Source organism: Podarcis liolepis (assembly GCF_965112155.1).
Source record: "Podarcis liolepis genome assembly, chromosome: 1".
Classification (NCBI taxonomy): Eukaryota; Metazoa; Chordata; class Lepidosauria; order Squamata; family Lacertidae; genus Podarcis; species Podarcis liolepis.
In genome coordinates, this window is record NC_139554.1 from 58265566 (window position 1) to 58279886 (window position 14321).

Sequence of the window (14321 nt, forward strand, 5' to 3'; positions counted from 1 at the left end):
TATAATCAAATAAGTTAATCTTACATACATTTCAAACAGCACTAACATTTCCCCCCTTGCTTTTCCCATTCATGACTATCCTTTTCTGGAACTAATCTAAGATTAAACACTTGAATTTGTGCTTTTTCAATCTTTGAATTAGTCAATGAAACCATACTGGTTGATATGCAAATATTCAAGGTTTACTGGGTTATAGATCAGGCTATAAAATCCTTTTTCTTAATTTTAAAATTACATCTTAATGCTAGTCAGCTGTTTAAGAGATGCCATGTCTAATACACGTACACAATGCATTGAGAAACTATCTCAATTTACCTGTCAATGTAGACTTTAAATTAAAGTATATATAGACATGGAATAGATCTATGTTGGACAGCCCCCACAACAAGGTGGGGAGCGCTTTCAAGTGAAGTGAGTTTCCATTTGAAGCTGTCACTTTTATATCTTGCTCTTAAGTACATTGGGTGTCTATATTGGGCTGAAATTCAAAATTTCTGCCTTGTTTCTCTGTGTACACCAAGATTTCCGGTTTCCACATTTCACAGCAGCCTTCGGTGTCTCCCTGAGAAGCCTCTTAGGAAGATTAGACAATTGTCCAGTGCAGTATCTAGCATAGTGCAAAGGACTGCAGCTGAAAGCAAAACTCAGCAGTATCTCACGTGTTTACAGAAGCACTTCAATCACATCAGCACAGATGTATTTGGCTCTTGGCCATAATCACTCCAAAGTACCATTACTGTTGTTGGGGTTTTTTGGCCAGTCTTGAAGCCAGATTCTGATGATCCCTCGTACCTACGGGACCGCTTCTCCTGGTATGTCCCACGGAGGAACTTATGATCTTCAAACAAAAACATCTTGGAGGTCCCAGGCCACAGAGAGGTTAGGCTGGCCTCAACCAGAGCCAGGGCTTTTTTGGCTGTGGCTCTGATCTGGTGGAACACTCTGCCACAAGAGACTAGGGCCCTGAGGGACTTGACATTTTCCCGCAGGGCCTGCAAGACAGAGCTGTTCCACCAGGCCTTTGGCCAGGGCACAGCCTGACTCCCTCCTTTGGCAATCTTCACAGAACTCTAGCCCAATGGTTGCCATCAATTTGATTTGAATTAATTTTATAATTAAATGATTTTAGAATGTTGTATTATTTTATTGTTGTTAGCCACCCTGAGCCCGGCTTCAGCTGGGGAGGGCGGAATATAAATAAAAAAATATTATTATTATTATTATTTATTATTGAAATTATTAACATGAAAATGTTTCAGTTGAGTGAGAGATTTCTTAAGTTTCCTTTGCCTTAATGAGAATTAGCAACACCCACAAAATCAAAAATATTAAATTATCATAAATTTAAAATGTCCAAAGAATGTCATGGATACCAGCAGCCACAGCAAAGTAGTTTTAAGTCCTATTGATTTTAGTGGGTGAATTGAGTACATGTTTAAAATTGTGGTCCTGTGCACAGCTCAAGTAAACCTAGTGGGATTTGCTTCTAAGGAAGCATGCATATGTTTCCTAGTTGAAATCAGTTGGACTTGAAATTCTTAACTTTGGTTGAAACACACCACATTATTCCTTTATCACACGCCATATGCCCTCTTCTTTCCCCCCTGCCATGCCTTTCTCCCTTTCCCTCCTAAAGCTGTTGAGAGACAACTTAACGGTACTTCTTCTGCAGTGTACATGCTCGTGTTTATTGCTTTGCATCTGCAATGTCTGCCAAAAAGAGTGCTTTCAAAAGCCATCGATAGCTAAATATGCACAGAATTTACAAATGACTTTTTAATGTACATTTATGCTCTAATATTTAGGCAGGTACCTTTTGTAAGTTTTAGCTTCTTTCAAACACATATTAGATAACATGGAATAGTTTTCTTTTTAATTGCTCTGAATAAGTAGAAAGCACACTTGAATTGTACTTTGCTTGGGATTTTGCAATCTTACACTGACATGAGACATGTGGTCTAGAACTTGAATGCAGATTCACACAACACCTTTCAGAATATGCATTTTTGCACTACTGTATGGTAGAATTTATACAAAGCTTTTTCATTTTGTGAATGGCTCCCAGGCCATGGGATCGGCAACCCCTAAAGATTCAGGCTGTCAGTTGTGTGTCTTTTGGTGGGGGAAATGAACATGTGCTAGAACGCCTCACAAGTTCTACTTTTATATAGATCTCATAGCATGTGATGTATCGTCCTTTCATTAGTACATTGGGTGGGTATACTGGGAGGAAGAACAACACACATGAAAAATAGTGGTTATGGTTCATTTTCGAAGTTAATAATGTAGTTGAAGCCACAGTATGAAGGTGCAATGGATGTTGCACCCAGTTTGATGTAACCTATTGTGCATGGCACAGTTTCTATCTGTATCTGTCTTAGGTATTCAGAAACTTTCATCCTATCTAAAGCAGCTTGAACAGTAAGAAGAAGGGGCATGCTGCAAACATGGGCCTAAGTGCAGAGGAACAATTCACGGCTCCAAGAACTTTCTCAAGCGTGCTACTATGGCTGCTGCATTGCTAGCTGTATTTAATTGTACCCAAAGAACTTTCCAGTTATCTGGCAACAAAGAAGATCATACCTACTCCTGCAATCCAGCTGTTCATATGGGGGGAAAGGAAAGAATATATAAGGAAAAGAAAGCAATCCAGTAGTGGAGATGAAAAATCTGGTGGGATCTCAAAAGGAAGGACTCTTTGAGAGCAGCACTTCCCAGGGGAGGGATCAGCTGCCAATACAAGTGGCAGGTAAGACTCAACATGGCCATAAAGAGATAACTATTTTCAGTGAATCAATTTAAATATGTTTCTTATAGCTGAAACCTCTGATTATTATAAGTACTGTAGCCTGTGCTCTTTCCATATACTTCCTAGAACTAAGTTGTCCTTGGTGTTTCTTCTGTAGCTTTTATATCACAAATAACTTGTAAATGGTATCCTACATTCACTGAGAAACTAGAAGCATGATAACCATGTTCAAGGAGCCAGCAGTACACCAGCACCATGATCCTACCCAAGCATCTATGGAGCTGGTGTAGTCCTGACTTCTGGCAACATTTGACAAACATCCTGTCCAAGGCAGCTTATACTTCAGGGCAGGGAGTAGGCAAACTACGAATAGTGAACACAAAATTATGAGGTGTATCATGCACATGGAGGGGTCAGAACAATACACCGAGGTGTATGACACAGATGTACTAAATCACAGAAACGAAGGAGGCATCTGATCACACTGAGGAGAGGGACTGTGAGAAGTCTAACACTGCCTCTTTGCACACAACACTTTAAAAATTCAGCCAGTTGACAAATAAAATAATGTTATAGGGGAGATGCTGAAAAGAAGCCAAACACACTGTCTGGGTTTTTTTGTTTTTAATTCAGAAACAATAACACTATGGAATGAAAAACTAAAAGAGCACCCGGTCCAAAAAATTACCAGGCTCTTGGCACAGTCCTCTTGCTTTCTCCGTCTGTTTTCAAATACATCTTTATAGTTGAGAACTCTGGTAGGCATGCCAGAACAAAATGCAACCAGGTAATATTGATTAAACCATAGTATAGGAAGCCACGCATCCACATACCCTATAACTCACTGTATGTCTAGAAAGAAAGCGATTGAGTTAGCAGTGGTTTAAAAATACATTGTTTGGTTAGGTAGATGTAGTATGTAAGGGTGTTGGGGTCTGAAGCAGAGTGCAGACATGATGGTGCTGATTTCTTAACCATGGTTAAGAGAGTGGGAGTTGGTCATGCACAGATACCTTGGGTTGGGTACAGGTTTGCGCAGAGCAGAATTGCACAAACTGGCAGGGTCGGCCCACCCATAGGGCAAGGTGAGGCATCTGACTCAGGCGGCAGGATCCACATGGACAGCAGATCCCAATGCAGATATTTATTCCTCCCCCGTCCTGTTCCTGATGTAGGTTTTCATTCACCCCTCCTTCCCTGGTGGGGAGGAAGCAGCCATGCAAACTGGATGCTCCCACAAATGGAAGCTGAAACATGATTTTCAATATTTCCTTTCCTCCTGGAGCCTTCTGTGCTCTCCAGAATCTGCTCCAGAGGATTGGGGGGGATCCTCCGGAACAGCATGGATATGGGTCTGGAGGGGGAGAGGGGAACTATCAAAAGTTATCTTCCTCCTCTCACCTACGGGAGCCTCTGCAGGAATTGACTTGCTTTTGTGAATAGAAGGAGGCCTTCGATTTGTTGAACAGCAGGTCTGAATCTAACCCTCTCTTTCCTCTGTCTCCTTTTGTCTCAGGCATTCTTTCTCCTTTGAACTTTAATTATATTTATCATTACATCTGCTTTGGTTTATTTGTTCCTATTTTAAATTCATCTCAGAGTCTTACATTTTGTCTTCAATTGTATTAACATGTTTTTATGTAGTGTCAGCTTATGTGCTGGTTTCCTATAGAAAGTCAAATATTTTTGAGAATAATAAATAATCTGCAGTGGTACTAAGCATGGTTAAAAGCTTGCCTTCGCTAAGCATTAATCAGGATTTGAAGCAAGGCTTCAATAAGCTGGCAAACCCTGTAAAGCTGTTGAGCGTTAATCATGGTTAGCGTTAGCATTACGGTTAGCTCAGTAAATAACTCCTGCATGATCTTATGTGCAGCTTATTCCCAGTCTCTTAACCATGAGTAAAAGATCAACAGTGTTGCATCTGCACTGGGCATAAATAATTGCTTCATTTTCTTTTCATTATTATTATTTCTACATCTCATTGAGCGTAACCCCAAGCTAGTGATTTGTGCCCCTGTAATGAAACCAAATCTGTAGATGAAAAGTATTTAGAAGATAAATGCATAATATTTATTTTGTTTACATGTTGATCCTTGCAGTCCAGTTGTTGTATGCTCCTGGTGAAGAACTAGGCAACAATGCAAGATCAAGGCACCTAATTCAAGAGAGAAGTTAACTTGATTTTAATATTTCTAGTCACATGGTGCAGAAGCGTAAGCCATTTGATCATTCAGTCCTGCTGCTGAGCAGCACAGTTTCTAGGCACACCAAATTTCCATTGTCTCCATATTACCAAATGCACTTCTTTCACACCACCAACATAGCACTGGTGCCATCATCTTAACAACTTCCAAGTCCTGAATTTTATCAGGCCAACTTGCAGACAGCAAGAAAATGACCTTTCAAGCAGAGCCTGATGCATCAACCATTATCCCAAGTTGCCACAGTTGCTCTGCATTGAATGAAAATCAGCTTAAGGTTCTCTGTGCCCCATAATAATATTAAATAAAGGCTGTAAATCCTAGTTATCAGAGATGCTTGAACACTTTGTTGTTAATGTTGCCTCTTGATTCAGCCCCTTCATTGTTAATGGCTAGTCTAACAACCCATCTTAACCTCTTTGAATGTATTCATGATTCATAAGTATTCGACAACAGTGTCAGAATTTAAGTCCATTGATTGTTTATAAACTGTTTACTCAGTTTGTTATTTGTGTGATTGGCCACACATGCCAATCTCTCTGATTGGAAGGCTGAAGTTATTTGCTTAGGAAGACGTTGCAGTGAATAAAATGTTTCTGAGCAATAAGGATTTTTTTTTTCAAGTTAGGAAACTGGATTCACCAGTAAATGGCAAATGAACCATCTACATAAATAACAAACTATGCCAAAATATTATTTTATTTGTATATCAATGTTCACACATCAGCTGGGGGTGGGATAGGTTATATTTTTCAGATTATTTTATCAGGTCTACTATTTTCCATTTGGTTCTGTTGTAAATGTTCAGACAAAGAGTTTTAAAATATGAAAAATGCCTGACTTCATATGATCAATGATATCCAATAATAATAATATCCCTTCTTTAGAATGGGATGGCCACCTTCTGCATTATAAGCGGCCACTCAGTTCTCTAGATTCCATTCCTGGAAGGGGAGTATATTTTGCTGTCCAATTGGACCTTCTCGCAACTAGTCAGAAGTTGTATTCAGCATGACCTAGGAAAAGCGGTTTCATAGTTATGGTGCATGTGTGCTGGATCATGATTTGGGCTGTTGCATTCAAAACCTGGAGATAGAATCATAGATTTGCACAGCTAACAACGTGAAAGGCTTCTCACACAACCTTTAAAAAAAAAAAATTCCTTTTTATATAAAATGTTATTACTGATTGAAATGTAGCAGGGAGTAAGGCAGATAAAATTATTTCCTGGGCCACATCTTGCTCATGGGCCTCAGCTGGCCATCCCTGCTCTAGAGATTCAGTTAGAATTTTGAAAAAGACATTTGTTCATGTGGTTAAAAACATCCCTGTTTTATATGTGTACCCTAGCAGAGAATTCTGGAAAGTGGGTTTTGTGGTCCCGCACTATCTATCTAAGGGATATAGGAATCACTGGTTACAGCTGTCGCTGGGCTGGTGGAGCAAAGGTGGGAATTAAAGTGCAAAAGCAGCAGGTATTACATTTAAATTGTCTTGTGAAGTCCCTTTACAAAGTATCCATGCAGTGGAATATCCAAGGCTTGCTTGCCGCTCTGTCTCCACATCCATTTTCATAAGGAACTCATGCATATTATATACAAACAGTTTCATTCTCACTTTCCATAAACATGCAACTGGACAGTCTAAACAAACACAAGCAGGTGTGAATACTTTGAATGTGAATACGTTAATTAATAGATGGAGAAATTATTAGCACTCACAACGTAATTAATGTTGAGATTAAATATTCAGTTATATTGAATCATGAAATGTACAAGGCCCTTTAAATGAATCTATGGTTGGAGGGGTTCAGGATTTGGAGTGGTGAGAGAGACCATGGTTTTCTCTAGGAACCACCTCCAACATCCCGCTCCCACTAAAATAAGATGGATGATCTCAAAGGATAAGAAATAATAAGAAACATTGTTACAATCAGACACATACATACACACATACACCCGTGTCCCTCTGGTGCAAATACACAACTCCAAATTAAGTTCATAAGAGCAGCATGTGGTGTGTGTCAATGAGCAGGAGTGACACCTAACCAAATACAAATTCATTTGGAGATTCTGCAAAGCAGGTGCAAATTACTTAGCACCAACCACACAGAGCAACCAGTTCACCAGGAATGATTAGTAGTAGTTACTCTTGTTTACTAGGTAGACTTAGTGAGAATCATGCTGTTCACACACAAATCTTGCTTAAGATTGGGAAATGTACTTTGAATAAGTGATTGTTATGATAATTTGAGAGGACATCTCAGATAAATATGAATGGGTAAATTGTCCCAGAGGCAGAAGGCTTACTTTATTTTCCCCCCCAACCTAGGACATTTTCTCATTCTTCATTAGCCTGCATAATATATATAAATGCATAAAGTAACTGCTTAGTTAGGAAGTGCATGCAATATATAATCATTTTAAAGTGTTTGGGGATACATTTTCTTAAGAGTAGATGTGAATTTAAATAACATACATGGACAAATGCCCTTATTTAATGCTTGACCTTTCTTTGTAAACTGCATTGTACACGTGTTATATAACTCTTTATAAAAGTACTCAGGCAAGGAGTCAGCAAGGCAAGTGCAAGGGAAATATTTATCTTCAGACAAACAAAAGGCATCCTGGTGAACAATGCCATTGTGCATAATTAGTTTCAGTTTAATATTAACAAAAAGGAAATGAATGCATACAGAAGACCTAAGAGACATTGTTCACAGGATAAATTTGATTGACTGCCACACAGATTTTGTGGCAATAATTCTGGAAGGAGTTTAGGGGTGAGATGAAGCGCCGGACAAAAGAGAAGATAGCAAGCAGTGCTTCAAAAGTTGCCACACAAGCCAGTGGTGGAGCACATCTGACACCACAGGAAGCTCAGGTCGCTTGGAAAGTTGACTCCAAGTTCATCACAGAGATTTCTGACTGTGACATCACTACAATGCATAGGTGAGCTTTTTGCTAGGTTCACAGACATTTACTGTCACAATCACAATAAGGTGTATTGAAAGATGTTCTTTGGGATCCAGTACAGTTGTATGTGTTATGGGTGTAGCACCGTGTGCATTTTATGAAGTGCCACTTGCACTTTTCAGTCTCCAATTTTTAGTCTGCCCAATTATTTGCCCAAACACAAACACTCTGGTTTCCCAACTGGCTTCTTTCTGTGTGTTGTCCGATGTATGTAGATTCCTCCATCTGCCTGGCCTCAGATACAGTGGTTGTTGCTCCTCTATTTGATTGCCAGATGTCACTGGGCAGCAAGATGGGGAGGTTCCTGGATCTTCTGGACAGCCCAGGCACCAGAGAGGAAGTTCACCATCCACACCTGCAGAAGAGCAAGAATCCTCAGTGCCAGCTTCTGATGAAGATTCACCAGCCAGAACTACAGAGAGTTGGCCATGGCCATTGTCATCATCTGAAACACACAGCAACCTGGGGGAAGATTTTGAGGGATTTCCAACACCAGAGCGGACTCCGCAGTGTACAATGGACATACAATCTCCTGGGGATCAGTCTCTCAGTAGGACTCCCCAATATGAGAGTGACTCTCCTGTGGAGGGAAATGATGAAATGAACGAAGAGCACCATGGTGTTCAGCCTGTCCCTAGGGATCGGGGTTGGAGAGGGCAAACTCAGCTGACAGAGGGAGAGAGGTTATTAATGGAAACCAATAGTAGGATTGTACAGCTGCTGGAAAATATCAAGAGAGAGCATGCACAGTCCATGGGTCTCATGTCACAGTCCATGGGCCGGATGGAGCTGCAGCTAGGCATTGTGGCTACATCCACAAGAGCCATCCATAACTACCTGTCTGAGATTTTAGCTTTCCTCAAACAACCAAGGACACAGGTCCTTGAAACACGTATCTCCCAAAGAGCCACACCTCATGTTGAGTTAACGAGTGCCTCAACGTGGACTGGTGAGGATGCAGTGGCAATGCCCACTGGATACTTACCAAGGGATGAAGGGATTAATGACTCTCAAGAAACACTGCAAGCCACACTGCCTCGTCGCAGTGGCCGAATGCAGAGAGCCATAACAGAAAGGGCCTCGTTGCCCATGCCCATGCGCCAAGCAAAGGGGGGAGGGAAGAAAAAATAATTTATCACACTAGTGATAGTATTTTTAAGGGTTTTTTTTAATGTGCCTGTCCTTTTAATTCTTAGCCATAAGGCCATGAGTGGCAGAACTTGACCATTTTTACATTTGGCTAACATTGTATTCTGGCTGACTAGATTAGTCTTACATTTTGTAGTTTATATTTGCATTGTTAACAATGTGTGCTACTGGTATTTGAAGAACATTTGCTTCTGTTCTTTCACTTCAGCTTCATGAGAGCATTTTTTTACACTGTGCCAGACATTCATTGCTTTTCTTACAAATACAAATCATTTCTGGACACAGTTGTTTTTTGAGTTTTCTTTTTCCATTATCCCCCCTTCCCCCTTTCCCTCTGAGCAAGCATTCTGGAGTTTTTGGTAAGTATGTGGGTCTTGGCAATATTCGCCTCAGAAATTGTGTTCGATCAGTCTTTGCCTGGTGTTTCTGGCATGCTGGCCTGAGGTGTTGGGATTAGCCTGTAAGTGCCTTTTTTGATAATAATCTTATCCTCTGTGGGTCTGACCAGATTAATCTCTTGCCTATTTTGTGGAAATTACATATCTTGGCTGGGTTGTGTAATAAGCAACATGCCAGGACTATATTGCAGCATTTGTGACTTGTACAAAAACTGTGCCAGCAAACCTATCTAGGCACATGAACTACACTTTCAAAAGCTCCTTCCTTGTTGAACTGATGGTTTGGCGAGCAACATTGTTATCCCATGGGGAAGTTTGGAGATTTAGAAACAGAGGAAAATAGCAATGCATTTATTATATGTGAATCACATAAAGAAATATCATAGGAGAAACTATCCCTAATACTATCACAGATACTTACAGATCAAAGCAATTGTCTTCCTTTTAGCCAGACCTTCTCAGAATTTAAGAGTCATAACACGCAGTTGCGTTCTGTGCCACAATGTCTAAATAACAGCTTTGCATTGCAGACGATATGAAAATCTCTCCTCTTCCTTTAGGCCACCTCATTTACTGATGCTAAGAGTGGTCCTAGCACACTAGGCAGATAACTAATGCACATGGGTTGGAGAGCATTTTTATTACTGTTGGGACTGCCTCTGTGAGGGTTGGTTAAAAAGCGGGACACAAAAGCATCTAGATGCATATCAGGAATACAGAGTGGCTTCTGAGTGGTACTCGAGATCATCCTGTTTTCACCACCAAACTGGGTTGTGTGGTCGCCACCACTGTTACAGGCACAGTGTAGGCCCTGCTTCACTTTCCAGTTTCACTTTGGAGCTAAATTCCCTAAAGAGCATATTTGTGAGAGCATATTTATCCAGCCCATATCTAAATCCAAGTTTGTGGCTGTATCTAAACAGGCTGTGGACCATGTGGGCCATCTCTTCCACCTACTCTTGTTTCAGACGGAAGAAAACCTGAGAGCAAGAAGCATTTTGCTGCAGTACAAACCAGCCATAATATGCTTCTTAGTGAAATATTTGCTTGTGGCTGCTTTTTGCTAAGTGACTGGGCTAATGGTGAGGTGCAGCTAGTGTGGGCTAACCCCTCATGCAGGCACAACGTACGGTTCAGGTATCTGTCCTGAGGTGAGCTGCCATGGGTGTGCTGTCTTGACCATAAACTCTAAATGCACCCGGTCTGTCAGGGATGACCTTTCACACCTGCAAACCACTTGTGCCCCATCTGTGCCTGTTTTATTTCTTGTTTGTTTGTTAAACATAATATACCGAATTTTTCCGTCTATAAGACACCTCCATGTATAAGTCTATTTTGGGGGACTCAGATTTAAGAAAATGGGGGGAGATGGCCCCATGTATAAGACGCCCCCTCATTTTTGACATTATTTTTTAGGGGAAAAACCTAGTCTTATACACGGAAAAATATGGTATATATAGATGCCTTTATAAATAAATACAGTTCAAATTGAAGCATGTAAGAATCATGATGCAAGAATACACATTCTTACAAAATTACATTAAAAAACAACAACCAAAGGGAAGTGTCACAAGCAAGTATGAAACGCACGTCCAGTCCAATGGATTTTGTTAAGGTTCCAATGTAGCTTTCAAAGTCCTAAACAAAAACAAGCTGCAGAGCTCTTTGAAAATTAGCCTTTTATTAATATGTTTGAAAAGGGAAATACATGGAGTTCCACAAACGTCCTGAGATCAGCCTAGATCTACAATATAATGAAGATGTGTTTATTTGCATTATGTCACTCTAAAAGTGTGATGGAATTGGGGAGGGGGGGGTATTCAGAATTTGACAAATATACTACAGTTCAAACATAACCATTGTTGGAAAGTCCAGATTTCCTCCCTAAATTTAATACATTTAATTCATTGGGTTTTACTGCATCCCAACTTCACTATGCGATTAAAAAAAAAATCAGCACAAAATTCATTCTTTGCAGTAATATACAAAGCCCCCTCCCCATTCCAACTTGTTTCAGCTATCTGTGATTAGAAAGGGTTGTAATACCTGCCATTTTGAGTGGAAGAAGCTGTAGGGCAAGGAGAAATGAGCTGACAATAATAAGATCAACAAAAGATAGAGTTTCCCACTAACCTAATGTGTGGTGGCAATATCAGATTTTGTTAGCGAATACCTGCAAACTGATATTGTAGTCAGATCTAGTGCTTGGATCAGACTTCCAATACTGTCTTGCAAAATAATGGAGGTATGCATGGTTTTTATCATTTTCAAAGTGAATATACCCATGCTTTTTTCTTGTATCTGTCAAAGCCTATTCATTATTTCCCTGTAGTTCTCATTGTCTGGCTAGAAATATGGCTACGTGTGTCTTTTCAGTTACAAAAGTTATGAGTTTTTATGTGGAATATTACATTACGTGCAGACATTGAGTAACAAATACTTCCCATCTTCAAAATCTTTCACTGTTGATCACAAAAGGTTTGTGGCATCATTTACAGGACTAGAGAGGCATAACACAAAATCTTCCCTCTTGGTGGTGGATATACCAGCAAACCCAAATGTCAAAGATGAAACCTGTAAGGTTTATGTTTTACTGCAAATTGGAAAGGTTTACTCATAGTTTGAAAGACAAAATTCAGATTTCTGCTAAATTGAGTATAAATCTATCACATTTGAATCTTTTAAAAAGCAGGCAAAAAAATATAGAATACTGAAAGATATTGATATTTACAAATAATCTATTGCATTGTCCAGTTCCATGATGTTGGCAGTAGATCTTGAGCCTTCTCAGTGACTTAAGAATCTGATTTTCCATGACAATTTTCTTCACAGGTAGAGAAGTTAACTGTGATTCCTATAAACACCATTGCCCTGATCCAGCTATCCCTTGTGGGCCCAAGGGCTCTGATGCACGCACAGAACTCACCCAGCCACAGGATCTTCTCCATTCACTTCAGTGGTCGAGGCATCTCTGGTATCACATGCATAGAGATATGCACATAGATCTTTTCCATCCACTGCTGTGATTTGAGAAACCCACACATGCAGGGGCTCCTTGTGCACATTGCAGCACACACGGGGCTCTGGTTCAGGAAGCGTCTCTGCATTTAACTAGATGTGCTACATTAAAAGCCATTTTCCTTTTCCCATATACCATTCTAAACCACATTCTTAAGAGATGAATATGCTCTACATATCTAATTACAATCTCTAATTTCAACACTCTGCATGGGTGGAATTGTCTGTAGAAAATTATTGAGGTGACTGCATTGAGTTGGTAACTAATGGGCTAGTTTCTCTTTCTTCCTAAAGCAGTTTGCAATGCAGGTATTTTGTATTTAATTCTAGAAAAATCAGTTGGGAAGTATGATGCCTTTCAGACTTCAGTTGTCAGACATGATGAAAAAAAGAAATTGGTGGGCAATGGAGTCTCTTCCAGTTGTTACATAACTTTTTATGAATGCATATATGCTGAGTATCCAGGGCCCTGTGGTTAGGATGAATATTTTGCTAACTTTGCTTTGATAATCTAAATGTTAAAAAAAACACCACTGCATATATATAATCTGACTGCATTCTCTGAACATTGATACTGAAGGTGTGGCAAAGAAAGAATATAGGACTATTTTTTATAGTATAAGGTTGGCTCTTATTCCAAGTGTGGAGGATGAATTGATGTGTGATCTTAGATCAGTAAAATGACTCAGTTTCAACATAAATACAAAGGGATGATACCCATTGTATAATGCTATAATCCAGTTGTTGCCTAACTCTAGATTTGAACATTCCTCTTGCATCTTAAAAAGAAATCACTTGTATCGATTGCTTCTATTTTGGTTTGTGTTTGTAATTTGTCGCATTCTGCATTGTGCCGATTGGATCCAAATTTTCCTGTGCTACAAAGGGTAGAGATAAATTTTGTGTGGTTGGCCTCTATAGCACACTTAAAACTGAGGGCTGATTCTCTTCATAACCTTATCTGTGACAGGCTGCTTTTATTTATCCAGCTCAGATTAGTTTTCCTACCTTTTGTCCATAGTGAAGTGGTCATACTATGACTTTGAGATCACAGTTTGATGGCCATCACTCAAACATACTCTTTGAACATTTGTGGCAAACAGTAACACCATCTGAGTTTGCGGTCAAAATGTTTCATGACTACTTCCTCATGGGCAAATGCAGGAAAATAGTACTCCAGAGTTTAGAAAGTGGTTTGCTACTAACAACGTGGCCATGAGAATTAGCCCTGAGATATTAATTGCCAGGCTTATAGCAAAGTTTCTAATGAAGATTTGAAACTTGACTCATTGGACCTAAGTATGATTCATTTAACATTTAGAAGTCCATAGAAAATTAAGTATTTGCATATTTAAGAGACTTTAAAAAGTGCTGTTATAACAGTGCCAAATCGTTTTGTCTAATAGCCTGACATCAGGAATAGGTTACAAAGTAATAGCATAAAGAGCACTTAAAAATACCTATTATTGTCTAAAATTTCATTAGCATTCTAGTGACTACTGTGTGGAATAGTGCTCTGCAGGTGTAAAATTTCTAAAGGTTTTCTTTCCATTTCTATATAGATATTTTCCCTTCACATTTTGAAGGTTTGAAGAAGAGGATTGTTTTTCGAGTCACACTAAGTAAACATTAAATGCATGCAGGCTTAAAACTAAAGCATGCATGTTACGCAGCAACAATAAAAGTGCTCGGCTTGCACGACTTACGATGCTGAAGCATTGCCTTGTTAAATTGCCAAAGTCCCCTTTTTATTTGCATCTTTAAAAAAAGTTAAACTCTTAATTTCACATTGCATTATTTAGATTTTCAGTCTTTGGACAAATTAGAT

The 14321-nt window shown here is 39.5% G+C and overlaps 2 protein-coding genes across 9 annotated transcripts in view; both read left to right on the forward strand.

Annotated features, from left to right (window-relative positions):
* SHANK2 (SH3 and multiple ankyrin repeat domains 2) overlaps positions 1–14321 on the forward strand; it is a 330576-nt gene that overhangs the window by 288371 nt on the left and 27884 nt on the right. Inside the window, exon 20 of one of the 8 annotated variants that reach the window (XM_083462298.1) lies at positions 14056–14115. The exons of the other annotated variants lie outside the window; for them this stretch is intronic. Coding sequence (XP_083318424.1) covers positions 14056–14115 — 60 coding nt within the window. The remainder of the gene's footprint in view (positions 1–14055; positions 14116–14321) is intronic. 8 annotated transcript variants of the gene reach the window in all.
* Positions 1437–14115, forward strand: LOC310688678 (uncharacterized protein). The gene is made up of 2 exons (XM_083465476.1): positions 1437–2749; positions 8203–14115. Exons 1-2 carry the CDS (start codon positions 2662–2664, stop codon positions 9057–9059), a joined length of 945 nt encoding a protein of 314 aa, XP_083321602.1. The 5' UTR covers positions 1437–2661; the 3' UTR covers positions 9060–14115.

Coding starts and splice junctions, on each gene's coding strand:
- LOC310688678 (XM_083465476.1), top strand. CDS start 2,662: ATGAAAAATCTGGTGGGATCTCAAAAGGAAGGACTCTTTGAGAGCAGC. Junction 2,750..8,202: donor GCTGCCAATACAAGTGGCAG/GTAAGACTCAAC, acceptor TTTGATTGCCAG/ATGTCACTGGGCAGCAAGAT.